This window comes from Vigna angularis, chromosome 5, assembly GCF_016808095.1.
Source record: "Vigna angularis cultivar LongXiaoDou No.4 chromosome 5, ASM1680809v1, whole genome shotgun sequence".
Taxonomy (NCBI): Eukaryota; Viridiplantae; Streptophyta; class Magnoliopsida; order Fabales; family Fabaceae; genus Vigna; species Vigna angularis.
In genome coordinates, this window is record NC_068974.1 from 40,964,251 (window position 1) to 40,990,587 (window position 26,337).

The following is a 26,337-nucleotide window of genomic DNA, read 5'->3' on the forward strand; positions in this document are numbered from 1 at the left end:
TGAAGTTTAGTTCCGGTACTTTTACTATACTTAGGTTTTAGTTCTTATAATTTTATTCTAATTGTTTTAATCCTTATAATATATAGAGATGGGTTCTAATGAATTTGCTTTGAAGTGCTATTGTTTTGCTTTTTCAGACATTTTGGATATTTAGGGATGAATGAAACTATTAAGGATGAAATGTTCTATGTTGTTTTCCCTTATTTTAAAGTGGGATACAATGATGCATGCATAGACTGGATTTTTCTTGTAACTGGATAGATAGGAAATAATCTAACTAAATAGGACAAAACAGCAGAACAGAAAGGAAAAAACAAAATAAATAGGAAGCATGACAAATAGTTCTTGAACCATCCAGAATTGGCAAAATTAGTATGACAAACTTGCTGTGCTTCTTCTACCTGAAGTGGGACAACTAATGGTATTTTGATATCCCACACGAATCGGAGGCGAGAATATTGATTCCAGAGAGGTTTGGAAAGAAACTTTTGTAGAAAAGCGTAACAATTTCATATGACTTTGTTGAAGTTCCTCTTGGACCGAGAGAAAATATGTCTAAATGTTTGGTCCTCTGGTAAACCATCGGAATAACAGTAACATGAGTTGCATTCTAACTATTATAATATGTTTCATGTTATGCAAATCATGTAAAAGAGACTGAATTATTGTAGCTCACAAAGGGTGGATGCAAGGACATAAGACAATAAAATGGTTAAAGCTTCCTACACCCTATCAAAAGCTTCCGAAAAATGTTTCCATAAAAAGAGAGTTTTCCTATGCAACTCTCCCTCTGCAAGTCCGCTTTTTTCCATTTCCGGTTGCAACAACCAAGACGTATCTTCTTCGCCGCGTCCGAGAACAGGGCCGTGTCTAGCCCTAAAAACGGTGTCCGACACCATGTCGTGCACGTCCCCGAAACGTGTCCGTGTCAGCAAAGTGTCGGAAGCGGGGAAGCGCGGCCTCCCAGCCGTCTCGGAGCTTCATAGGGAAGGATGAAATGTCGTCTGTCATTTGGCCTTAATTAAAAACGTGAATAGAAGGTTCCATACACAAATTGGATTTTACTTCTAACAGAAGAACAAAAGAGAAAGAATGTGCGGATAGTTGGAAGGGGGAGAAAAGGGAATCAAATCGAATCGATTGATGCGCGTGAGTGTTACAGTGAGAGGTGTGGTGAGAGGGAGAGGCTACCATGGGCGTTGGAGTGTTGAGAGTGAGTGCCAGGGTAAGGCGAAGGGGAATGCCAGTGCCTGGAATTCCCTTCTTCGCATGCACTCCACCCATGGATTGCCCCAAAGTGTCCTTCGATGTTTTGCTTCTTTTCTCAACTCTGGCCATTCCCCTGATCAGTTCACTTTCGCCATCACTCTGTCCGCCTGTGCAAAGCTACACAATGTTGAGTTGGGGAGGGCAGTTCACTGTTGCATAATTAAGAGGGGTCTTCAATCTGCCTCCTTCTGTCATGGCGCACTCATCCATCTTTACGCCAATTCCCACTCTCTCACTTCTGCTCGCACCCTATTTGACGCCGCACCCTCCCCTCATCTCCACCCTGTTTCTTGGACCTCTTTAATCTCTGGTTATGTTCAAGCCGGCTTGCCTCAGCAAGCACTTCACGTATTTGACAAAATACGCACCACTGTTTCTCCCGCTTCTTTTCCACTTCTAGACCCTGTGGCACTTGTCACCGTCTTAAACACTTACACCTCTTTAGGAAAGCTGGACAATGCTTGCCAATTGTTTGCACAGATGCCCATCTCCACCCGCAATGTTGTGGCCTGGAATGTCATGATTTCTGGTCATGCCAAGAGAGGCCATTATCAAGAGGCTCTTGCCTTCTTTCGTCAAATGAGTAAGCATGGTGTCAAATCCTCAAGATCCACACTCGCAAGTGTTTTAAGTGCAATTGCCAGTTTAGCCGCCCTCCATCACGGCTTCCTAGTTCATGCCCTGGCTATAAAGCAAGGTTTCGATTCCAGTATATACGTTGCAAGTTCTTTGATCAATATGTATGGCAAGTGTGCGATGCTGGATGCTGCACGCCAAGTATTTGATGCTATATCTCACAAAAATATGATTGTCTGGAACACCATGCTAGGAGTTTATTCACAGAATGCCTATTTAAGTAATGTCATGGAGTTGTTCTCGGATATGACAATATGTGGCGTTCACCCAGATGAATTTACCTACACAAGCATTTTGAGCTCGTGTGCATCCTTTGAATACGTACGAATTGGTCACCAGTTGCATTCAACTATTATCAAGAAGGGTTTTACCTCCAATTTATTTGTCAACAATTCATTGATAGATATGTATGCCAAAGCTGGGGCTTTGACGGAAGCTGCTAAGCAGTTTGAGCTCATGACATGCCGAGATCATGTTTCCTGGAATGCCATTATTGTTGGATATGTGCAGGAAGAAGAGGAGGCTGTTGCTTTCAGTTTGTTTCAAAGAATGAATTTGGACGGCGTTGTACCTGATGAGGTATCTTTGGCCAGCATACTTAGTGCATGTGGAAATATTAAGGTGCTAGATGTAGGACAGCAACTCCATTGCCTGTCAGTTAAGTTGGGTTTAGAAACTAACCTTTTTGCTGGAAGTTCTCTTATTGACATGTATTCGAAATGCGGAGACATTGAAGATGCACAAAAAATTTATTCTAGGATGCCTGAACGGAGTGTGGTCTCCTTTAATGCTCTGATTGCAGGATATGCTCCAAAAGACATAAAAGAAGCTATTAGTCTTATTCATGAGATGCTGATACTGGGACTGAAGCCATCTGAGATTACATTTGTGAGCGTCATAGATGTTTGTAAGGGTTCTGCAAAGGTAATTTTAGGCATGCAGATCCATTGTGTTGTAGTAAAGAGGGGTCTCTTATGTGGTAGCGAATTCTTAGGAACCTCTTTGTTGGGCATGTATATGGATTCACAAAGGCTTGCAGATGCAAGCGTTCTTTTCTCGGAGTTTTCTAACCTTAAAAGCACGGTAATGTGGACTGCTTTAATTTCAGGATATACCCAAAATGAGTGCAGTGATGTGGCCTTAAACTTGTACCAGGAAATGCGTGGCAACAATATCTTACCCGACCAAGCAACTTTTGTTACTGCTCTTCGAGCTTCTGCTCTCTTATCCTCACTGCATGATGGTAGAGAGATACATTCTCTAATCTTCCATACTGGTTTTGACTTAGATGAGTTAACAGGTAGTTCCCTTGTAGACATGTATGCAAAATGTGGCGATGTAAAAAGTGCTGTTCAAGTTTTTCATGAATTGACTATTAAAAAGGATGTGATTTCTTGGAACTCAATGATAGTTGGATTTGCCAAAAATGGTTATGCAGAAAGTGCCCTGAAGGTCTTTAATGAGATGGCTCAATCATGCATTACCCCTGATGAGGTAACATTTCTTGGAGTGCTCACTGCTTGTAGCCATGCAGGGTGGGTTTATGAGGGTCTTCAAGTTTTTCACATCATTGTAAATTGTTATGGAATTGAGCCTAGAGGGGATCACTACGCTTGCATGGTTGATCTACTTGGTAGGTGGGGTTTTCTAAAGGAAGCTGAAGAGTTCATTGACAAAATAGAAGTTGAACCGAATGCTATGATTTGGGCCAATTTATTGGGTGCTTGCAGAATACATGGGGATGAAAAGAGGGGACAGAGAGCGGCTAAGAAACTTATTGAGTTAGAACCCAGAAACTCTTCTTCATATGTGCTGCTTTCAAATTTGTATGCTGCATCTGGACTTTGGGATGAAGCTAGATCTTTGAGGAGAACAATGATGCAGAAAGATATCCAAAAAATGCCTGGCTGTAGCTGGATCGTTGTAGGACAAAATACAAACCTATTTGTTGCGGGTGATAAGTCACATCCTAGTTGTGATGAAATTTCACTAGCATTAAAGCACCTGACGGCACTAATTAAAGATAATACATTCCATGATTTCCTGGGTTAGTTACATGTAGTTATTCTATGTGATTGGACGTCAAGTTTATTTGAATCTCATCACTTGAAGGCTGTTTTAAGGATTTGATTCTTCCCAAATCATAACGTGTTGGGGAGTTTATTCAACCAAATCTCATCACATGAAGACTGTTTGTGCTATAGGTCGTATTTGTTATGAACTTTTAGCCTTGATGTCTGGACATCTACATCCTCATCTACTTTTAATGGGGAACTTTTGTACACATTCTTCTTTGCTTGCATCATGTTCCAAGCGTTGAATGACATCTATGTGTCTTTCAAACTCAACTTTTTGGATAGATTAAACAGTTTATTCTGTAAGTTAGCCCCATAAACAATTATTTGCTGTGATTTGTCCAAGGAAGGATTGATGGAGGAGGATCAACAGACCAGGTTAGACTCTTATTCTCTTATTCTAATGAATACCTCTATAGGTTATACTTTATTAGAGAGTCTGTGAAGATTTACATTGCTCCTCATTCATGTTAGACACACAATGATATGTTTCTCTCTTTCTTCCTGTTAGAGTTCTTTGCTCTTGTTTCTCATCATCTGTGTCCCTCATTTAAATGATCGTGTATGTTCTGCAATCTTAGTTATTCTAAATTATCTTGTATTTGAGACTGCAATTGAATACCAACACAGTCATTGCCTTTGACATTTGAACTCATGGATGATTATTTTTCTCCCTCTCTTTGCACACTGATGATACACTTTAAAACTGTTTTCTTTTCTCCAGTTGATTTTTCTTATGTTCCTTTCCATTGTCTAGATCTGTTGATCATAACGCTGTTTAAAAGGAACATTCTCTTTAATCATGTTTATCCTGAGTTCATGTTGAATGGTTTAGAAATGAAATTATCTGGAAATATTTTCTTCCTTGTGGAATAAATGTGCTTTCAAAATTATTTGGAAATATTATCTTCCTTGTGGAACACAACTATTATTTGTGTTCCTTATTCACTTTCTTCTTACACTTTGGTCTCATTCTTAGTTTTGGATTTTAATTTTGTGTAGCCCATTGTTTATAACTTGTACACCTCGGGTTGAGTAGTCTGCACTTTTCAAAATGTGTAACTTTACGCTTTCTAAGTAGAGGATTTAAGCTCATGATTTGTCCTTATGCATTAGTCCTAAAAAAAGTCAGCTGATCATTCTTCGTTTTTTTTAAGGTCTCTTTTTTATTGTGCATGGTGAAATATGGTTCAGCAATTATTTAACCTGTTGTGCTATGATAATAGTCATATGTATGTTTGACTAATTATAAGCTTTGGATTGTTTGGTGTAATTTAATGAAATCATTAGTGCCATATTTGTTTGTAGGTGACTCATGCAAAGATCTCTTACATAACTAGTTTTGTGGCACTGGATTGTTTTTCCTTGAGCTTATCATTATTGATAATGGAAGGCAAATTCTACTCTATAATAATTTTCCTCGAAAGTGTAATTTGTTGTCCTATTTTAATTGCTCATGCGTGTTATATTCTGTTGGATAGTTGATTTTAGCATTTACAATGGTTCCTAAACCAAAGTTTTTGATTTTGTGGCATATCGTTTCCAGCAGAGAGGCCATTATACACGATTGGTTGAAAATTTGCTGATGTTTGTTCTCTTCATTTTTAGGGTGTTGGTTTGATTGGAATATATAGAATTTCATCATTGTGACCGTATTCTCAAATAAGAAGAGTTGAATTTAAAACTCTGTAGTTGGTCCTGTGCATTGTTCATGCTTCAGGTCCAAAAAGCATTTTGCTTGAGGAATGTGTTAGGGATGATGCAAAATCATTTCTGTGCCTTGCCCAACAATTTGGATTTAAACTTTTAAGATGGTGCATACAGACGAAACAGAAGTTTATTCAATCAGAAAGGTAAGAGGGAGACATGAAAGAAAACTCAAATAATGCGTTGAAAAAGACCTTCGTCTGAATGGTTGATTACTATTATTAACACTACTGCTACTATAATACTACTACTACTATGCTACTACTCATGGTTATCAAACTCGTGAGTTAACACTTTCGGTGTAAACTCACTTTTTTTTCCTGGGAAGTAAACTCTTACTATATTACAGTCGAGTCTAAAAATCGAGTTTTAAGAGCTCTCACGAGTTTGTTTACGTGAGTTTGACCGACCCCTAGAGTGCTGGTACTACTATACTACTCCTACTGGACCTAGTGCTAAGGATACTACTACATTTTTATTTTACAATAATGGCAAAAGTTCTAGATTTTGCTTTAAAGGAAGCTCTATTTCTATTTTCAACTATTTCTTTATTTTCGCAGGGATACTTCTCTGAGAGATGTAAGAGCAAGTTCTGGAATCTGAGAGGGTTGGGAACAGTAATAAAGTGCTAAGTTATGATTAATTGGCGTGAACCATCAGATTTCTAAATGTGGAATAGACTTGAAGGTTTGGCGCATAAAATGAATGTTTTGAAGCTAATAATTTTATTAAATTAAAATTTTGTTTAACTTTTTCGCTAACACAATTTAATGTTGCATGAATAGTGCGATCAAAGTGAAAATACATAAAAAAAATTTATCTCTCTTCAGTAAATAATTAATTAAAGTGAAAAGTTGAAAATGTGTTTATTAAAAAATTAAACTAAAAACAGTTTATAGTTTTAAATTAGTGATGACAATAATTTTTTTTAATATTTATTCTTCTAAGAAAACTCCACAAGATATTAAGCATAACATTTATATAGTAATGCAGAGGGGAAACACATTTTTTATACAATATCATCTTTATCCAGACAATAGGGAAAGAATTAAACATAAAATAACAGTTGATTTGGAAGATGGGTAAATGACAAGGCATTGGGAGTTTGAAGAGGTCTGAACCACAGAAAATGAAGACTGAAGGAGGGCCACACCAAAGTGAGAGATATGTACTGTTTATATAAAATAATTGTGGCAAGGCGAAAGGAATTGCAGGCTGAAATGAGAATGAGGATTTTGCAGTTGTGTTCTCCCATGGCTTCCCCATGGACATGCAGAGCTCCTCTGCAGGTTGAACTGTGCAAGTTCTGGATTTTGAGAAAAAGGAGAGGTAGCAGCAATTTGCAGGTGCAGTGCTCCGGCAGACCCCCGAGAGCCCCTCCTGGAGTTGACACCAGAATCCACTGGGACAACGAGGATGAAGGGTGGATTGGAGGCGGAGATAGAGATAAAGATACCAAATCCAGCAACATGTTTGCCGACGGTGATGACTTGTCAGATTTGCTCCTCACTTCTTTAGGCTCTCATTACGAGTGAGTCACTCGTTTGTATGAACTTTGACATCAGTGTTTCTTTTACACTCGATTGATAATATTATCGCCGAGTATCCTTCACTTTTTTTTTTTAGAAATACAAAAATTAACTTTTGTTGAGAACATTATCAAATGATGTCAGTAATTGTTTCCTTTTTCTCATGCACCATCATTCACCAGATTCTTAGGAGTATCACCCAATGCGGATTTAGAAGAAATCAAAGTTGCTTATAGGAAACTATCGAAGGAGTATCATCCTGACACAACCTCCCTCCCTCTGAAAAGTGCGTCGGAAAAATTCATGAAACTGAGAGAGGTTTACAACGTTCTGAGCGATGAAGAGAGTCGAAAATTTTATGATTGGAGCCTTGCTCAAGAGGCTGCAAGCCGACATGCAGAGAAGATGAGAATGAAATTAGAGGATCCTCGGGAGCAACAACTCAGGAACTGGGAACCTGTTCCCGACATGGTCGACCGCCTCGGTGGAAGGAATATGAAGCTCAGTGATCAGGCAGTCTCTGCCATCACTATTGATGTTTTTATCATTATTTTTTCCATATGCTGTATCATTTACGTAATCTTCTTTAGAGAACCATATTACTACTAGCTTAGCTATAACCCTACACAATCAAATACATTACAGCATTTCTTTTCTGCACCAACTTCTCTGATTCTTCTCCCTTTTCATCTTATATTTGTTCTGTTCTAATGCTTGAGATAGAAAGAAAACATAAGAAATAATGTTAAAACTCTTAATATCTCTCTCGTGTTAGTTGTAAACATTCAGCCAATAACTAATCAAAAATTATATTTTCAAACTATATATACCCTAACTTTAACACAAGAAACTAATTGCTCTTTCTTTTTCTTCTTTTCATGTTCTAAAAATAATTAAACAAACATTCATCCAAAAAATCTTAATTTGTGCATTAACCTAAAATATTTGAAGTTATTGAAAGATCGTAAAAATGTATATCATTAAAAGAATAGTGCCAAATTTTAAAATTAGAATAAATTTGAGAATAAAAGAAATTGACTGAATTTGTTTGACTCTCATTGCCACATTAAAAACCTGCATTATTCTCCATTCATATTTAAAGTTTTACCATGATAATATACTAAATCCATACTATTGAGGTATATGTTTTCCTTTTTAGATGACCGAAGTTTCCCTACAATTTCATACTCATAACAAGTATCAATCTCAAAATATTTCATTGGATCACAAGTTCACAATAATAAAATTTAGGAGGACTTATACCACAAGTCATTTGCATTACAACAGTATATACACATTTGTTCACGCATCAAAACGTGCTAACATCTTCCAGTCAACAAATTTTTCATCTTGAAATCATTGCTTGGTTCATTTTTCCCATTTTCATTGTTTTAATAGTGACGAGGTTACAAATATCCTCTCTCCTCCCCCTTCTTGCCAAAGAAATGAATGATCATGCATCAAGTAAATATGGGAAATCTAATCACTGGGCATTGTTACAAATCCCGAGGTAATATGAACAGTGGTGTCAGATCGATAGACATATGAACATAGCATAAGATTAATAGATATAATATCACCTAGCACTAGCACTAGCCTCTTCTACTACTGCTAAGTAATCTCTGAAGTTGGAAAGCTTCTCCCTGCTCTCCATTCAGTGCTCGTCTCTCTAAGCAGCAAGCAGTGAGCTGTCTAAGTAACCTCTCCAGATAAGACTGCAAGCAATGTTTTGATTCTTTCATGTTGGGATTTGTGGACAAAATCATGGCATTTACCGTGTCAGCTACAACTTCACGCTGCGAGTCTTTTAGAAGATAGCCTACGGAAGATTCTAGAGGCCGTTCATATGCCAGCAAAGCAACACAGTCCTACGGAATAAACAATCCAAAGCCAACAGGAAACAGATGACATACAAAAGATTAAGATTCCCAAGTAGTGCTTAAAGCCAATAACAAAGGGGAGATGAAATGATTCAAGGGTTTAGGGATTGTTCCGACTAATCTAGTGCAATATAATTATTATATGATGAGCGCACGGATTAAGCAAAAAATGTAAGAAATTTGAAATGGACAACATATATTTGTGAAGCAGTAACAATTTCCATTATTAGTAAGAGAATTCACCTGAACTAAATCTTTAAAGACAGGAAAGTCGTAAAAACTCGACAATTCTATTCTTCCATATCTAACTGCCTCCTCAAGCGCTCCAACCTAAATAACGCATAGAGCCATAAAATGAATATTAATAAATTACTCAACTTCTGTAACTCATATGGATAAATTTGACATTTTCAGCAGCAAAAGACAGATAAATAATATAAATTGAGCTTAACTAATTAATAATATGTGAGGCATGTGACAGGGACTAGGATCTTATGGACTGTCCAAGTCTCACATCAAATAGTATCGAAAGTTTGGTTCTCCTTCCTTAACAGTTGGTTTTTAAGGATGGGATTCTAGTGTGCTTATCAACATGCAAATTAACAACTTAAATCCACATTTACGAATGTGTACTAATGAAATACTGGAATAAAGTGGGTCAGACATCCGATAATTACAAAAATAAACATTGAAAGAAATATACCCGAACTAATTCGATAAATTTTTGACAATGTAGCAGAAAGCATGTAGCTGATGTGTTGTCCTGCAGTAACCAGAACTGATTGTCAAGACTCCCGAAGTAAATATGAAGAAAGAAGATTCTTACGTACGACAAATATTAAAATGTCATACATAATTCTATCTGTTATTTGGAACCATTGAAAAAATGAAAATTAAATTAGAAGTAACGTCTCGAAGATCAACAAAGTAGTTCAAAGATAAAATCTTAGTCAACTTAGCAATGTACTGTCACTTTGAATAGATGCGAAAGAAACAATAACAAGGGGAAGAATTAGTGCCGACAGCCAAACTCCACATAACCACAAATTCTTGGGTAAATAAGTTTTTAAATTTAGTAAACTCAGAAAGAGTGAACCAAGAGAGCTATATCATAGCATAATCTGTGTCATGTATGATTCAAACAACAAAACACAACATGGCAGTTAACAATTTAAGCATAACAATCAAAATTACTTAAAAGAATAAGTTTAAAGCAATTTCCATTGTATATAGATCAAAGATGATAAATATGCCATAGCAAACATGATTGCATTTTTTATCGGTTTAATTGAAGTTAGGTTTGCACTACATTATAGCAACTGTGACTGAGCCAAGTATTATAATCTGAGAGAGCCGAGCCCACCTCAACAATTTGTGGATACCATTCCCGCAATTTACCAAATGCAACATCAATGTCTCCATTCCTGATTAGCTTCATTGAAAAGAAAAAATGTAAGCTAATTACGATTTTAAATCAGCAAGAATATACAACCAGGACATCATGCCCAACAATAACAAAACAAAGGGCTATAAAACTACAACATTTCTGATAAAGAAATAACAATATCCACTAGAAAAACTCAATAGGAAAAACGTTTGCGTTAAATAGCATTTTCTGAAAAAGATTGGCTACAAACAGTACATGCCTTGAAAACATTGGATACAAATAGTAATGTTAGTCAGAAATGGCTCGGATGAATGTCCTAGGCATTGAACAATGACAGGTCGTGAACTATGATGACAGTGGCAAACAGTGTATTCGGCGTGAATAGCAACAGTATGGAAAACACTGATTTTAGTTATCATTAGGTTCTTGATTGGCGGCAAAACAAGTGACGTAAATATGGTCCCCTCTAGTATCATGTTGAGGACAGAGAAATTGAGAAGGAATATAACGAATTCTATGTCGGGTACACACGAGTATTCTTACTTATAATGAAGATACAATAATAAGGAACAAAATCAATATCTAATAAAGGGAAATATTTCGCAACAGATTTCCCAATCAAATCATATAACATATCTCCCTATTTAATGTAATCAAATCATATCCGTAATATAATTGACTCATCTCTAATATAACTAACCCATGTGACAGTATATCTGCCAGTCAACAACTCTTAACATAAACAGAACATTCATATAAAACGGAGTGAAGCAAAGAAAAAGAGTGAAGGTTATGGGATAAGGAAAAAAGGATCTAATGCATAAATAAATTTAAGGCGATATTAAATTTAAAGCTGTGTGCCCAAAGAAGTGAGTGCAGATGTAACAGCATTTTATGTCAGTAAGAAAATCAAACATATTCAACAAAACGGAGAGCGTAAAACGTGGTCAGAAAAAAGTGGGTCATCTTAAGCAAAACAGAATTTTTTATTGAATATAAAAAAAATTCAGAAAAATCCCTCCAAACTACCTAGCAGACCTATTTTAAAAGCTTTTTTTCAGAACATGTTACAGCGCCACAACACTGTAATGCTCAGTTATGGAGGTGTCCATAGTAGCCAAGGGAAGCTCTGCTCCTCTAATGCACTATCCCTGCACTAGAGTGTGCTATTCTCATCCCTAGGACTCACTCCCTTAATACTGATAAACAGGCACCAAGAAATATTAACGATGAAAATATATTTTGTAGTGAATTGGAAGTACACTAAGATTGCCTAGAACATATAAACATGTCAGGTTTTGTTTTCATTTTTAGTTTATATGTTTCCATTAATGGTTAAAAAAATATATAGTTCTGTTGTCATTATGTTTTCTAATTTAAAAAAGTTACCAAAGAAAAACCATGGAAGAGAGGAAATTACTTTCACTACTACAAAATCCACTGTCATGTTCCTAGTTTCCATCGAAAACAAAATGAGTAACTGAACGAGAATAAGTCTCATACATCTCCCAAATTCAACAGAAGATCACTTAGAGAGACAACTAAGTTAAGTGTCATGCATAGCTCCAAATTAAACAGAAGACCACTAATTTTCTTGTTAACAGACCAAGTGGGACTGTTTTATTGAAATCAATTGGTACTAGTGATGTGGCAAAAGATGGGGAAAAAATGTATGAGTTGTAGGACAGCATAGTGGATGAAATTGGAGAGGAGCAAGTAGTCCAAGTAGTTACTAATGGGGCATCTAACCTTGTGGCAGCTGGGAGAATGTTAATGGAAAAGAGAACCAAATTAATTTCATCCCATTTTGCAGCTCACCGTCTTAATCTAGTTCTTGAGGAAATTGGAAAGTTTCCCATATTTTGCAATACCATTGGCAATGCAAAGAAAATCACCAGTTACATACATAGGCACGCATGGGTTCTTAATTTGTATAGAAAGCACTTGGAAGGGAATTAGCAAGATCAGCTGTCACATGTTTTGCTACTTGTTATCATACATTAAATTGTATTAAGCACCAAAAAAATGCTATTAGATCAATGTTTGCCTCAGAGGAATGAGCTACTAGTCCACATGCTACAAAAATTGAGACTAAGTGTTGAATCTAGGGTTGAGTGATGGCATATTTTGGAGATCAATCACATAATGCCTTAATTGTGTGATATCACTTGTAAAAGTGTTGAGGCTTGTAGATGGTGATGCAAAACCAGTCAAGCATATATTTATGAAGCAATGGATAGAACTAAGGAGAAAATTGCAGAAAATTTCCAAAAGCAAGAAACAAGGTATAAAATAGTGTTGACAATAGTGCTAAAAATTATTGACACTAGGTGAAATTTACAACTATATAGGCCTCTCCATGCAGCAGCCTATTATCTCAATCCTAGGTTAGCTAAATTTGTCCTACTAAGTAACACTATCTTCTTTGTTCTCATCAATTTATTCTCTGTTGTGATACATATCACACCACAACTAAAATTTCAATCCCGATAGTGAGGTGTTAGCTGGTCTGTATTGTTAAGAAAATGCTTTAGGAATATTTTATTTTTAATTTTAATTGAGTCAAAGTCTGTTCCTTATTTTTAGGATTTAGTTAATTTTAATTATTTGAAGTAGTGGATTAAAATTAGGATAAAAATGTTAGTGAGTAGTTACTTTTTCAGGTTTTAAATATTGTAACATTTCTCATTATTTCACAATCAATAATACAGAAGCATTTTAGCTTCAAGCTGCTACGTTTTTTATTCTAAAAAACAGACAATTGGTATCAAGAGCCTTTTTTCTTGAGGGACTTGTGAGAGAAAAATCTGAAAGCATGGAAGGAGATTCAAATTTTTCAACAATAGCACCATCAGTCTTTGATGGTGAAAATTATTAAATTTGAGCGGTACGAATGGAAGCCTACCTAGAAGCTCTGGATCTATGGGAGGCAGTTGAAGAGGATTATGAAATTCCTGTGCTACCTGGCAATCCAACGATGGCTCAAATCAAGAATCACAAGGATGGAAAAACCAAAAAAGCTAAGGCAAAGGTGTGCCTCTTTGTTGCAGTCTCACCAACCATTTTCACTCGAATCATGTCTCTAAAGTCAGCCAAAGCCATATGGGATTATCTCAAAGAAGAATATGATGGAGATGATCGAATTAAAGGCATGAAGGTGTTGAATCTCATTAGAGACTTTGAATTGCAGAAGATGAAGGAATCTGAAACTATCAAGGAGTACTCTGAGAGGCTTCTGAACATAGCAAATAGAGTAAGATTGCTTGGTTCTGAATTTAAGGACTCTCGTATTGTTGAAAAAATTTTGGTTACCTGAAAGATTTGAAGCTACCATAACCACCTTAGAAAACACTAAGGATTTTTCCAAGATCACCTTGGCAGAGTTACTGAATTCCTTGCATGCACAAGAACAACGAAGGGCTAGGAGAGAAGAAGGCTTTATTGAGGAAGCCTTGCCTGCTAAATATGAAGACAGTTGGAAAAACAAAAAAAGGAACCAACAACCAAATAGAGAAGGTGTTGTCAGAAATGAAAACAAAGCAGGAAGCTCTAAGGGAAAGTATCCTCCTTGCAAGCATTGCAACAGGATGGGTCATCCTCCATTCAAGTGTTGGAGAAGGCCTGACGCTAAATGCACCAAGTGCAATCAACTTGGGCATGAAGCTGTTATATGCAAAAACCAAAATCAGCAGCAGGAAGAAGATGTTCAAATTGCAAATGAAGAAGAGGAAGATCAACTTTTTGTTGCAACCTGTTTTTCAACCAATGCTTCAAGTGAATCTTGGCTAATTGATAGTGGTTGTACTAAGCACATGACCTTTGACAAGGCACTCTTTTGAGATATGAGGCCAACTAATGTCACCAAAGTCAGAATAGGCAATGGTGATTATATCTCAATCAAAGGAAAGGGGACAGTTGCAATTACAAGTTATGCAGGCACAAAATTTATTCCAGACGTTCTTTTCGTTCCTGAAATTGATCAAAATTTGTTAAGTGTTGGTCAACTGATTGAAAGAGGATTTAGAGTTGTTTTTGAAGACAAAAAGTGCTTGATTAAAGATGCAGCTGGTCAAGATATGTTCAAGGTGAAAATGAAAGGGAAAAGCTTTGTTGTAAAACCATTCGAGGAGGAGCAAACTGTTTTCTCACTCAAGGAAAATGTGACAGAAATCTGGCACAAGAAGCAAAGACATCCTCATCATATGCTGGGTGCAAAGAGTTTCTCTAGTTTTGCAGCAATAGCTGCAACATTGGTTTTGATCCTTCTCAATGTGGCTGTAGTTTGCCATGGAGGCAAAACAAATTCTTTCATTAGAAAGGTCGATAGGGTTGAGGACATGCCCCTTCACAGTGATGTATTTGCTGCCCCTTCTAGCTATAATGCTCCTCAACAAGTTCATATAATAATAGGTGACCGTGTGGGAAGGGCCATGATCGTATCATGGGTGACCATGGACAAATCAAGAAACAATTTAGTACGTTATTGGAATGAAGCGTACGAGGAGGACCTTCTTGACTATGAAGACGAAGAAGAAAAGGAGCCTAAAGGTGCTAATAAAGTCAACACTGAAGCTGTGAAGAAAGGTTATGTTGGAATTCACAGTTCAAGATTCAAAAACTTTTTACTGAAACCAGATTGACCTTTCATATACTTTTACAATTCCTAAAGCAAGGAGGAGTGTTAAGAAAATGCTTTAGGAATATTTTATTTTTTTAATTGAGTCAAAGTCTGTTCCTTATTTTTAGGATTTAGTTAATTTTAATTATGGGTTGAAGTAGTGGATTAAAATTAGGATAAAAATGTTAGTGGGTAGTTACTTTTTCAGGTTTTAAATATTGTAACGTTTCTCATTATTTCACAATCAATCAATAATAAAAAACCAACATGTATGAAACATTTCAAAGAATGGTTTTGGATGCAATAACAAGAGTTACAATTGATCAACAACTTGAAAAGTTCAAGAGAGCTAAGGGGGATTCGGAATGAACACCGCAATACATACTATTAGGTTCCTTGGTGACAAGAAACTAGACTTTCTCTGTTTTGATGACACAACACACCACACACACTCACAGCAGAAAAACCTTGTATTATTATGTGGGTAACAAAGAACATGTTCGAAAACATCACTTGAGAATTAAACTGTAAAATAATTCTAGAGGGCTTGATTGATCCTCTCATAATCTTCTATTTATAAAAATAAATTGATACAAGAGTACATGATAATTAAGGTAACCCTAGACACAATATAATCATGATAATTAGAGTAACCCTAGACACAATATAATCATGATAAATAGGGTAACTCTAGACACAATATAATCATTATAAATAGGGTAACTCTAGACACAATATAATCATGATAAATAGGGTAACCCTTGACACAATATAATCATGATAAATAGGGTAACCCTTGACACAATACAATGATGATAAATAGGATAAATATCCTAACACTCCCTCTCAAGCTGGAGCATACAAATTGTATGTACCAAGCTTGGAACAAATAACCGAGGACCCCTTAACGACTTGGTCAATTACATCTGCAAGTTGATCGTTTGACCCAATAAACTTAGTACATATTTCTTTAGTCAACAACTTTTCACAAACAAAATGACAATCAATTTCTATATGTTTAGTCCTCTCATGAAACACTGGATTTGATGCAATGTGGAGACCAGCTTGATTGTCGCAATACATCTTCATAGTATGGATGTCACAGAATTTAAGCTCTTGAAGGAATTGTTTCACCCATATAAGTTCACATGTTAGTGATGTCATTGCCCTATACTCGGCTTCAGCGGTTTATCGAGCTACTACATTTTGTTTCTTACTTTTCCATGAAATAATGTTTCCTCCCAGAAAAACACAATATCCTGTAGTAGACCGTCTATTAATAGGTGAACCTGCCCAATTTGCATCACAATACCCAGAGACATGAATGTTTCCTTTATCTTCATATAACAATCCTTGCCCGAGAGCCTTCTTTACATACCTTAGAATGCGAATGAGAGCATTCCAATGGTCAACACATGGAGCCTGCATGCACTGACTAACCACTCCAACTGCAAAGGATAGATCTGGCCTTGTAATAGTGAGATAAATCAGTTTTCCAACCAGCCTCCTATACCTCTATGGATCGGAGAATAATTCACCTTCTTCTGTCCTTAATTTCTGGTTTGTGTCCATGGGACTGTCTACCGGTCTGCAATCAATCATGCCTGTTTCTTGTAATATATCAAGAGCATACTTCCTTTGGGAGATTACGACTCCATCTTTTGATTGCGTTACTTCAATGCCCAAGAAGTATTTGAGACTTGCAAGATCCTTGGTTTGAAAATGTCTACACAAGTACTCTTTTAGTTGAGATATTCCAGCAGCATCATTCCCCTGTAATGACAATATCATCAACATATACTATTAAGTAGACACATTTCTTGAGAGAAGAATGACAGTAAAAAACCGAATGGTCTGCTTCACTGCGTTTTAGCCCAAATTTTTGAACAATGGAGCTAAACTTTCCAAACCAAGCACGTGGGGATTGCTTGAGGCCATATAGAGATTGATACAATTTGCATACCATACCAGACTCCCCCTGAGCAACAAACCCAGGAGGTTGCTCCATATAAACTTCTTCCTCAAGATCACCGTGTAGGAAGGCATTCTTGATATCCAATTGATGAAGTGGCCAGTGACGAATGGTTGCCATGGCAAAGAAGAGGCGAATAGTAGTCATCTTGGCAGGAGAGAAAGTGTCACAATAATCAAGACCATAAACCTGAGTGTAACCTTTTGCAACAAGTCGAGCTTTGAGCCGATCAATTTGACCATCAGGGCTAACTTTAACTACATACACCCATCGACAACAACCGCCTTTTTGCCCGAGGGAAGGGGCACCAGCTCCCAAGTATTACTGTGGTCAAGAGCTTGCATTTCTGCAATCATAGCTTGTCGCCATCCAGGATGATCAAGTGCTTCTTTTACATTCTTGGGTATAACAACAGAGGACACTGAAGATAAAAGAGAAAAATAGGAGGGCGACAATCGATGATAGCTAAGAAAATTATAAATGGGATGAGGGTTTCGAGTGGAACGAGTACCTTTTCTGAGGGCAATAGGTCATGCTGAATCATTTTCACCAGAAGGCGTGGGAAGAGGTGACGAGGGAGAAGAATCTCTAGTAGATTCACCATTGTCTTAGGGAGGTGGACTATCCATTGGGGCCCTATGTGGGATGATCTCAATATGTGGAGAAACGGGTGTAGGAGGATTGTGAACAAGACTTGGAATGACAGAGACAGTGGAGCTATTTGACTCAGCCATTGGAATAAGAAGGACCTGCTGGAGGATAGAATCATCCTGAACAGATGGAGAGAAGTCAGGAGTCTGTTCAAAGAATGTGACATTGGCAAACATGTAATACTTCTTAGTTTCAGGAGAGTAATATCGATATCCTTTTTGAAGTCGAGAATAGCCTAAGAAGACACATTTGAGAGCGCGAGCGGAGAGTTTGTCTAGACCTGGAGACATGTCATGAACAAAACATACATAGCCAAACACTCGGGGAGATGTATGAAAGAGAGGATCATGAGGAAACAAAATGGAGAAAGGGACTTTATTATCAAGAGAGGAGGAAGGCATCCTATTAATAAGATAACATGCAGTTAAGATGGCATCCCCAGTGATGGACAGGAATATGGGCACCAAGCAAAAGGGTACGGGCAGTTTCAACCAAGTGTCTATTTTTTCGTTCTGCTATACCATTTTGCTGCGGTGTATGAGGACAAGTAGACTGATGTAAGATACCATGGGAACTCAAGATGATAGAAAAGGAGGATGAGAAATACTCTTTTGCATCATCACTTCTTAATATTTTGATTACTTGACCAAATTGATTCTTGATTTCATTCAAAAAGGATGTAAAGATAGCTAACAATTCAGAATGATTTTTCATAAGATAAACCCAAGTACATCTTGAATATTCATCAATAAAGGTAACAAAATATCTAAAACCAAAGGAGGAGATACGACTAGAGTTCAGGACACATCTTTTTTAATTTGGATAAATGAGGATGGCCAAGTCGATCATGTAGCACTTTAGGATTAGGAGTAGCAACACAGGACACCCTTGGACGAGATCCAAAATGGTATAATCTGCCAGCTTCATATCCTTCTCCAATCTATCTCCCCGAACCACGCTCCTATATAACAAAAGATTTATGATCAAAGGTTATTGAACAATTTAACATTTTGGTCAACTGGCTTAGGGAAATTAAATTAAAAGGACAATTAGGGACAAAAAGGACAGAGTTGAGATTGAAGGAGAGAGACAAAGAAACATGACCGACTCCTTTGGAGGAAGTTTTAGATCCATTTGCAAGGGTTATGAAATGAGGTTTTTCTCGAAAGGAAATAGATGAGAACAAAGAGGTATTACCAAAAATGTGATCAGAAGCACCTGAGTCAATTACCCATGAATTTTGACCTTCCATAGATTGAGAAACGCAGGTTGTTGATGTATTGGGAGATTGAGATGGTTGTGCCAAGCTGTTAGACTTTAACCTTAAATACTCTTGATATTCATCCTCAGAAAACATAGAAGTGGAAGTTTCAGTCTTTGAAGTGGAAGTTTCAGTCTTCGAAATATTGGCGGTTTTGGAAGGGAAACCATGTAAGGAGTAGCAATTCTCTTGAGTGTGACCCATCCTTTTACAGTATGTGCATTGAGGACGTCCCCGACCTCCTCGTCTTCCTCCTCTAAGGCCATGTCCTCCTCTTCCTCGTGTGGCAACCATGACAGATGGTTCCACTAGTTCATGCGCTTCTTGAGTTTGAGGTACCGAGACACGTAGAAGGCAAGTGGTCAATGTTTCCATGGAGGGGACCTCATGACTAGTTAGAAGTTGATCTCTAAGATGATCAAAATCGAGATGTAGGGCACGAAGGATCAACACCATGTAAAATTTGTCTAGTTTCATTTTGATATCCTCTAATGGGTCCGCTTCCAAAAACATCCCGAGTTCTTTGACAGCAGATTGGGCTTCGGCCATGATGGACACCATATCATGGTCTGCCATTTTAAGAGATGCAAGCTTGTTAGTAGTGTCATAGAGACGTTGAATATCGTTGGCATAAATGCTTTGGGCTTTCTTCCAACTTTTGAAAGCCCTCAAAGATACAAGAAGTTTGGGTTCCACTGATTGCCATAACAGGGCACACAACTAGAAATCTGCTTGTTTCCACTGATTAGCTTTTTCAGTAGGCACATGGCTTCCATCTCGCTCAAGGTGGTCATAATGCCCTTAGCCAAGGAACCACATTTCAACAGTAGCAGACCATGATATATAATTTTTTCCATTTAGTTTCTCGGAGGTAATTGATGGACTTCCGGAGAAGGAAAGAGTACTGCCAGACGCCATTTTTGAAGAAGACGAATAGTACCAACGAGGAACAAGAAAACCCTAAGGGTTTAGACGAACGGAACTATGACAGCAACGGACAACGGCCAGCGGCGGATGACGGTGGCCGGAGACGGACGATGGTGGCCGGCGGCAGGCAGCGGCGGACAGTGGCGGGCGACGACGAACTGTGGCGCCAGACAGATGTTACGAGACGGAAACCAGAGCGGGATCGACTCGCTCTGATACCAACTTGAGAATTAAATTCTAAAATAATTCTAGAAGGCTTGATTGATCCCTCTCATAATGTTCTATTTATAAAAATAAATTGATACAAGAGTACATGATAATTAGGGTAACCCTAGACACAATATAATCATGATAATTAAAGTAACCCTAGACACAATATAATCATGATAAATAGGGTAACTCTAGACACAATATAATCATGATAAATAGGGTAACTCTAGACACAATATAATCATGATAAATAGGGTAACTTTAGACACAATATAATCATGATAAATAGGGTAACCTTTGACACAATATAATGATGATAAATAGGATAAATATCCTAACATCCAAGAGAACTATCTCCCTTCTCACAGGTACAAACTTGTCCACAACACAGATACAAAAAAACCATCCCCTGTCTCAATACACCTTTCCCCTTATATAGCTAACCCCCAAAAGACACTTCACAGCCTCACAACCCTGGCCTAACAACCCCAACACCTCCTAATAGACTATGTTTAATTTTTATTCCCTTTTCTCCTAACGTAGACCCTCATGGTCCTATCACTCTCTTTCTCTCAATCCAAACAATCTCCTAACATACACAATACATATCCTATCAAATACATTATTGTTTTGACAACTCTTTGGTGGGATAGTTGTAGGGTAGAAGGTAGAGCTACAAAAAGTAGCCATGAAAACTTTGATCCTCAAATGTAGTGCAACAGGATGTGAAAGGAATTGGAGCACATTTGACCAACAAATATTAAATGCTCGTGTATGTGAAGTACAATCTTCAACTTGAGATAAGACAAAAAGAGTAGGGAAGAGAAGGGGGGAACTTATAATACAATATCTTTGTCAGATATTAAATCGAATTATGAATGCATCATTGAAAAAGAAAATCCTTGTTTGCCTATTGATTCCTCGTGTATGGATGTACATGAGTGTTTTTATGTTGAAGAGGGAGCTCCAAGCAAAAAAGGAAGAGAGGACTTGGAAATGTTCAACAAACTAGAATTTATAGATCTTATATCTTAAATGTTCAACAAACTAGAACTAAAATTTATTTGTTAATATAGGTCTTGGAAACTTAAATGCCAAGACCAATAAAAATGGAAAATCCATAGTAGGAGACGAGGAAGAAGTTGAAGACATTGAGGAAGCGGAAGAACTTTTAATAGAAAATGAAGATGACTTGAATGATGTAGATATTAGAGAGGATGAGGATGAAACATGAATGATTAGGATAGTTTTTTTTTTATGTTGTTTAGTATGTATAAGCAACAACCGTAGTCTATGATAATTATGCATCAGCAGCATCAAAAACACTTATTTTTTGGATGACTATAATTCAAAGTTTGTTTAGTAAAATATAGTCATCCATGGTTATAGGAATCTTTCGCAGCAAACACACTGTTTTTTTGAAGGTTGTGTTGCTGAAATTGTGTAGTAAAACACATAGATTCAACCACTCTTTTTGACTGCGGTTGTTTCGTTATTAATTGTATCTTTGCATCTTTTATATATCTTGTATATTTAAGTATATGTTATATGTTACATTTTTTAGTGTTTATGAATATTACTATTCATAGATTAAAAATATAAGCTTTCCTATACATAATTTATATCTAGATTCAACTACCATGGCCAACAGCAATAGCTTTCTTTAAGTAGGGAAGCATATGACACTGATAATGAACAATAAAATATAAAATGCTGAATTTAACTCAGTTAAAAGGTTCTAAGAACTGAATTTATAATATTAATTAGTGTTTTTTAGTTCCATGAAAAAATATACCTGCCGAAGGGTCTTTCTATGATTTAACGCATATGTTATTTCCTGCTCATCAATTCCACTTTCTTGAGCTATGTGTATAGGAGGAACAGTACTTTTACTAGCCACATCAAATGAATTCAATGTATCTTCATAGCCATAGTGCAGCAGGTAGGAGCGGACAATTCTGCTGACAGAATAAAGATATCAAAGTTGAGAAATATCAATCACATCTGTTTTTTTCTTATTAACATTGGCTCCCATGAAAGCAATGAATGTCACTCTCAAACACCTAGGGTTAAACAGATTAATCTCAACCTTCCTAAACCAGCAGTGTGCAACTAGTGAAGACCAGTACTTCCTAGTAAATTAGTAAACCACAAAAAGATTTTGCTGTCTGCATTGAATTTCACATAGTAACTGTATTGAGCTTAATAAGAGTCTCAATCATGTTATATTGTAAACTAATTTACAAATAGCAGAACCTAAATTCTAGCAATTACATCTGTCTGTTAAATTTCTCCAATATGATACAAGGGGTATGTTTGAATGGGCTTCTCCATAAGCTCTCCTAAAAGAGAAAAATGAGAAAAAATAAATTAAACAACTTCTCCATAAGCTAAAATTACAAAAGTTAAAAGTAAAAAAATTGGAGAAATTATGAGAGAGATTCTGCAAGCTGGTTCGTGCACAAGCCACTTTTAGTTTATGAAGAAGCTAATTTCTATTTTTCTACTTGCTTTTCTCTCCTAGAAGAGCTTATGGAGAAGCTCGTCCAAACAAACACATGTCAATCAGAAACAGAGGGCAAAACTCAATTATATGGTATTCACCCTACAATATTTTGTTCTCGTGTGCCTGTGGATCTTCTATTCTTGTTGTAATGTTTGTCAGATAAATCATTCTCAATACAATACCAGATTGGATCAATTGGAAAAAATAGATAAACCAAGTTCACGTGTGAGAACAGCTCAATCTACGGTATTATGGTACCCCACCGTTTTCTTCTCACTCCTTCACAGGCTAAAACTAACGATACTGTTTGCCACAAAAGAACAAAAACTCATCCTATACATAATCCAGTGGAGACAACAGAGCCGTTGGGTCATTTCAAGTGGAGAAACCACCAATGAAGTAGCGGGAAGGGTGAGTCACAAATTGCAGCAAAAAACAAAAGGCCATTTTTTACAGACTTTGTAGGTACAGCCAAAATCTGATCATGATCATTTGTAACATAAATAAATTTGTGGACAATGTAATAGAAATCTGCACTTATATGTACACAAACTTGTTGATTTGTCCTTAGTCCTGAAATCTTACCCTGCTACTGACTAGTAACAACAGATATGAACCCAAGAAGGATCCTGGTTATTAAGGGCATTTAAAACTGCTAGTAAGCTTGCACTACTTAGGATTAAAAAGAATTGAAAATAAAGAACATGATCAACTTCAAAAAAAGTAATGGAAAACATAGTCTAATACCGAAGTTATTCAAATCAAAGACAATTTTCTCTCACCCGTAACTGACATTTGGTGGCACAGAAATTTCCTCTATTTTCAGTTGCTGCTTCATTCTTTCTTGTGCTTCAAATTCCTAATCCAATAAAATAAATATTTAAGAAAAAGGAATAATAAACAAATAGCATGTGTAAACTGTTACCTTTTGAACAAAAAGATCACATGAAATTAATGTGTATATTAGTAAAAAACACATTGAAACAATTTAATCTACCATTAAATCAAAGTAATGTCTTAGATGCATAGCATGAATGATAAGGTTTTCAAAAGATCATGTTTAGGGATCAGATATCTTGAGCATAAGACTAAAATATTTGTGGTTAATCCGTAACACAATTGACCTAACAAATATTATTAGCATAGAATTTGATATTAGAAAGTACATGGAGGTCTAACTCAGTCCTACAAAATTGGTTTTGTAAGATAAGGTTTTCACTCACTTATATGCTATAATTTGGTCATATCTTAAGTCAATGTGAAATCTTCAACAATTACAAATATAATTACAATGAATATGTACAGTTTTTACATAATAAAACGTTTTAAACATTTAAGTTTTTATAATAAAATATAAGAACATTGAAATATTTTAACAAAATAAATTTATATTTTAAGAAATATTAATTCATGCTTGCTAGCATAACATGCTTTATGAGGAATGATATCAAAGAATAAAAAAAATTTAGAACATCTAAGCTTCCCAAATATTAAATACGTCCCATCCATATAATTTAGGTTTCTTAACGTATAGACATCACCAAACATAGCAAAACCATGGGATGCAAGGAAGATTTTTTTTTCACCTGAAGACACATAAATGTTCAACAAAATGAAACACAAACAGGCACATTGAAACACATCAAAACCTTAGCCACCAAGGTCTTGCCATGAACACTCAAGTTATGGTTGGTCCCACCTTTACACCCTCAAATGATGTTTCAGTTAATCGAATTATATTTTGTTTAAGAGTTCAGGAGATCATTTAGAGTACTCAAGTGATAAACATACTGCATTTATTGTGTTTTAAGTATGTTTATAGAAAAAGCATGACGCGTTGGTTGGGGTAGTTCCCCCTCAAACCAGACAAGAACAAGCATATAATTTGTCATGATGAAAGGTAACTATTGGATTAAGTAACTGAGTTGGAAGTAAATTCAAAGCTTTGACTTGTTGAAAAGATACAAATTTACAAGATGTTGATGACATTGAATTAGCAAGTAGGATAACATGCTGAAGTCTATGGTGGAAAATGTACATAAGAGTAAGGAAAATATAAAGAAGGCTCTTACTTTTAAGTCGAAAGTAAATGGTTTCTGCCCAAAGTTAACATGCACCCTGTTAGAGATAAATGAAACACACCCCTGAAAAATTAAATACCTCTAGTAACGATGAAAAGAAGGTGTTGTTTGAAAGAAAAGAGTTAGTAGACAATGTTAGCACACTCAAATAAACGAAAACAGGGAAAGAAAGCAGTGGCAGTACAAGTGACTTACTCCTCATTTTGGCTATGAACTGCTATAGTAGGAAAAAGGGGGCCTTTCAAGTCTTTGTAAACAGAGCCGACAACTTGGCCATTTTTACTGGCACGGAAAGAAGAAGGGAAAAAGTTATATGATAATAATAGTTTTGCTTTGAAAGAAGAAAGTAGAGGAAGAGTGGTGGGAATAAGTGGTGTACGTGAAAAAGAATTCCTGCGCAGCGTAGTTAATTCCGGCACCAACTACATCACCAGACGTATAGGTTGGACCAAACGCTTCCCCCTTGCCATGTCCACGGTAAAGAAGACCATCGTCACCATGATAGCCGCAGCTATTGGCCTCCCACCTAACATAAATCAACGGGATTGGGGTTAGGGTTAGGGTTAAAAAAGTGAAGCAGTGGATCAGTGAGTGAGTGAGTGAGCGAGTGAGTGACTGACCCTGGCTGCCTTCGCATCTTGAATGTCTCGGAGGTGAAGCCAATGGAAATTTGACCCTTGACGCCGGCATCCTTGACATGAATCTCGAAATAGTAGATGAGGCGCTTGGTAGGAGAAGGCTTGTTGGCCTGAATGACGCCGACATCGTGGCCGTGAAGGTTGACGTTGGTGTACTTCACCGACAGCTTGTCCGTTGACACCACCACGAAGCCACCGGAGCTGTTAATTGTGTTGAGCTCCCTCGGCGCCTCCTCCTCTTCCTCCTCTTCCTCTTTCTCCTTCTCCTTCTCCCTCTCTCTCATCTCCCTTCCCCTGCACGCTTCCAAGAAATACAGTCCCAGATCTTGATCTTCAACATTTGGCTTCCTACTGTTCCCGTTACTCTCACTCATCGCTCTATCAAATTCTCGATTACGATCACCTTCACAAACCCTACCACCTTCTTCTGTTCGATTCTTCTTTCAATTTCCTTTCCACTCCTCACCGATATTCTTTCTTTCCTTCGATCCCACACCACCATAATCACTCTTTCTCAAGTTAAATAACTTTTAAATTTTTTATTTAATTAATCATTTTGTCTCTAGTCCAAAAATATTGAATTGGTCTTTTAATTTTTTTACTCTTAATTTAATTTTGATTAGTGAAAATTCGATATAATTAGATTATTTTAATTTTGGTTAGTATTATACCAACAATATTAAAAATATATTATGTGTCAATATGTAATTATTTTCTTTTATTTTTTATATCATATTACAATGTAACGTGTGTCACATGATAATCTAAATTTAATTTCTAGATTTATTGTTTATTTAATTTAGTCTCAGTTGTTAAAATTAAGCAATGTTATCTTTTTTAAATTTATACCAAATTTATCTATTTTATATTATTCTTATTAAAATTGATATTTTTATTAAATATTTATAAAAATATTTGTAAACTAATTTTAATTAGTGGATTACATTTAAATAAATTATTTTTAAATTTCTTTTTATTAATGTTCAAGTA

The 26,337-nt window shown here is 36.5% G+C and overlaps 3 protein-coding genes across 4 annotated transcripts; 2 read left to right on the top strand and 1 right to left on the bottom strand.

Annotated features, from left to right (window-relative positions):
• Positions 1–86: 86 nt before the first annotated feature.
• On the top strand, positions 87–4,286 carry LOC108339002 (pentatricopeptide repeat-containing protein At3g09040, mitochondrial-like). Its single transcript, XM_052878305.1, has one exon. It carries the CDS (start codon positions 1,144–1,146, stop codon positions 3,955–3,957), a length of 2,814 nt encoding a protein of 937 aa, XP_052734265.1. The 5' UTR covers positions 87–1,143; the 3' UTR covers positions 3,958–4,286.
• A 1,338-nt stretch (positions 4,287–5,624) lies between these two features.
• On the top strand, positions 5,625–7,880 carry LOC108339808 (NAD(P)H-quinone oxidoreductase subunit T, chloroplastic). Its single transcript, XM_017577020.2, has 3 exons — positions 5,625–5,833; positions 6,248–7,218; positions 7,399–7,880. The coding sequence occupies exons 2-3, from the start codon at positions 6,854–6,856 to the stop codon at positions 7,823–7,825; spliced, it is 792 nt and encodes a 263-aa protein (XP_017432509.1). The 5' UTR covers positions 5,625–5,833; positions 6,248–6,853; the 3' UTR covers positions 7,826–7,880.
• Positions 7,881–8,511: 631 nt separating this feature from the next.
• On the bottom strand, positions 8,512–25,859 carry LOC108340384 (ran-binding protein M homolog). 2 transcript variants are annotated; one of them, XM_017577731.2, is made up of 10 exons: positions 25,330–25,859; positions 25,089–25,235; positions 24,905–24,991; positions 24,701–24,746; positions 23,411–23,487; positions 21,918–22,080; positions 10,460–10,528; positions 9,800–9,859; positions 9,340–9,426; positions 8,512–9,084 (listed from the first exon to the last, which is right to left on the bottom strand). In XM_017577731.2, exons 1-10 carry the CDS (start codon positions 25,719–25,721, stop codon positions 8,809–8,811), a joined length of 1,404 nt encoding a protein of 467 aa, XP_017433220.1. In that variant the 5' UTR covers positions 25,722–25,859; the 3' UTR covers positions 8,512–8,808. The 2 variants fall into 2 exon arrangements, with proteins under 2 accessions (XP_017433220.1, XP_017433219.1); XM_017577730.2 differs by having other exon boundaries at positions 21,918–22,083.
• Positions 25,860–26,337: the final 478 nt, after the last annotated feature.

Excerpts from the sequence above, each read along its gene's own strand:
- LOC108339002 (XM_052878305.1), top strand. The coding sequence starts at position 1,144 with ATGCGCGTGAGTGTTACAGTGAGAGGTGTGGTGAGAGGGAGAGGCTAC.
- LOC108339808 (XM_017577020.2), top strand. The coding sequence starts at position 6,854 with ATGTACTGTTTATATAAAATAATTGTGGCAAGGCGAAAGGAATTGCAG. Across the intron at positions 7,219-7,398 it reads TCTTTAGGCTCTCATTACGA|ATTCTTAGGAGTATCACCCA; the intron begins GTGAGTCACTCG and ends ATCATTCACCAG.
- LOC108340384 (XM_017577730.2), bottom strand. The coding sequence starts at position 25,721 with ATGAGTGAGAGTAACGGGAACAGTAGGAAGCCAAATGTTGAAGATCAA. Across the intron at positions 9,860-10,459 it reads GGTATCCACAAATTGTTGAG|GACAACACATCAGCTACATG; the intron begins GTGGGCTCGGCT and ends TGGTTACTGCAG. Across the intron at positions 9,427-9,799 it reads AATTTATCGAATTAGTTCGG|GTTGGAGCGCTTGAGGAGGC; the intron begins GTATATTTCTTT and ends TGCGTTATTTAG.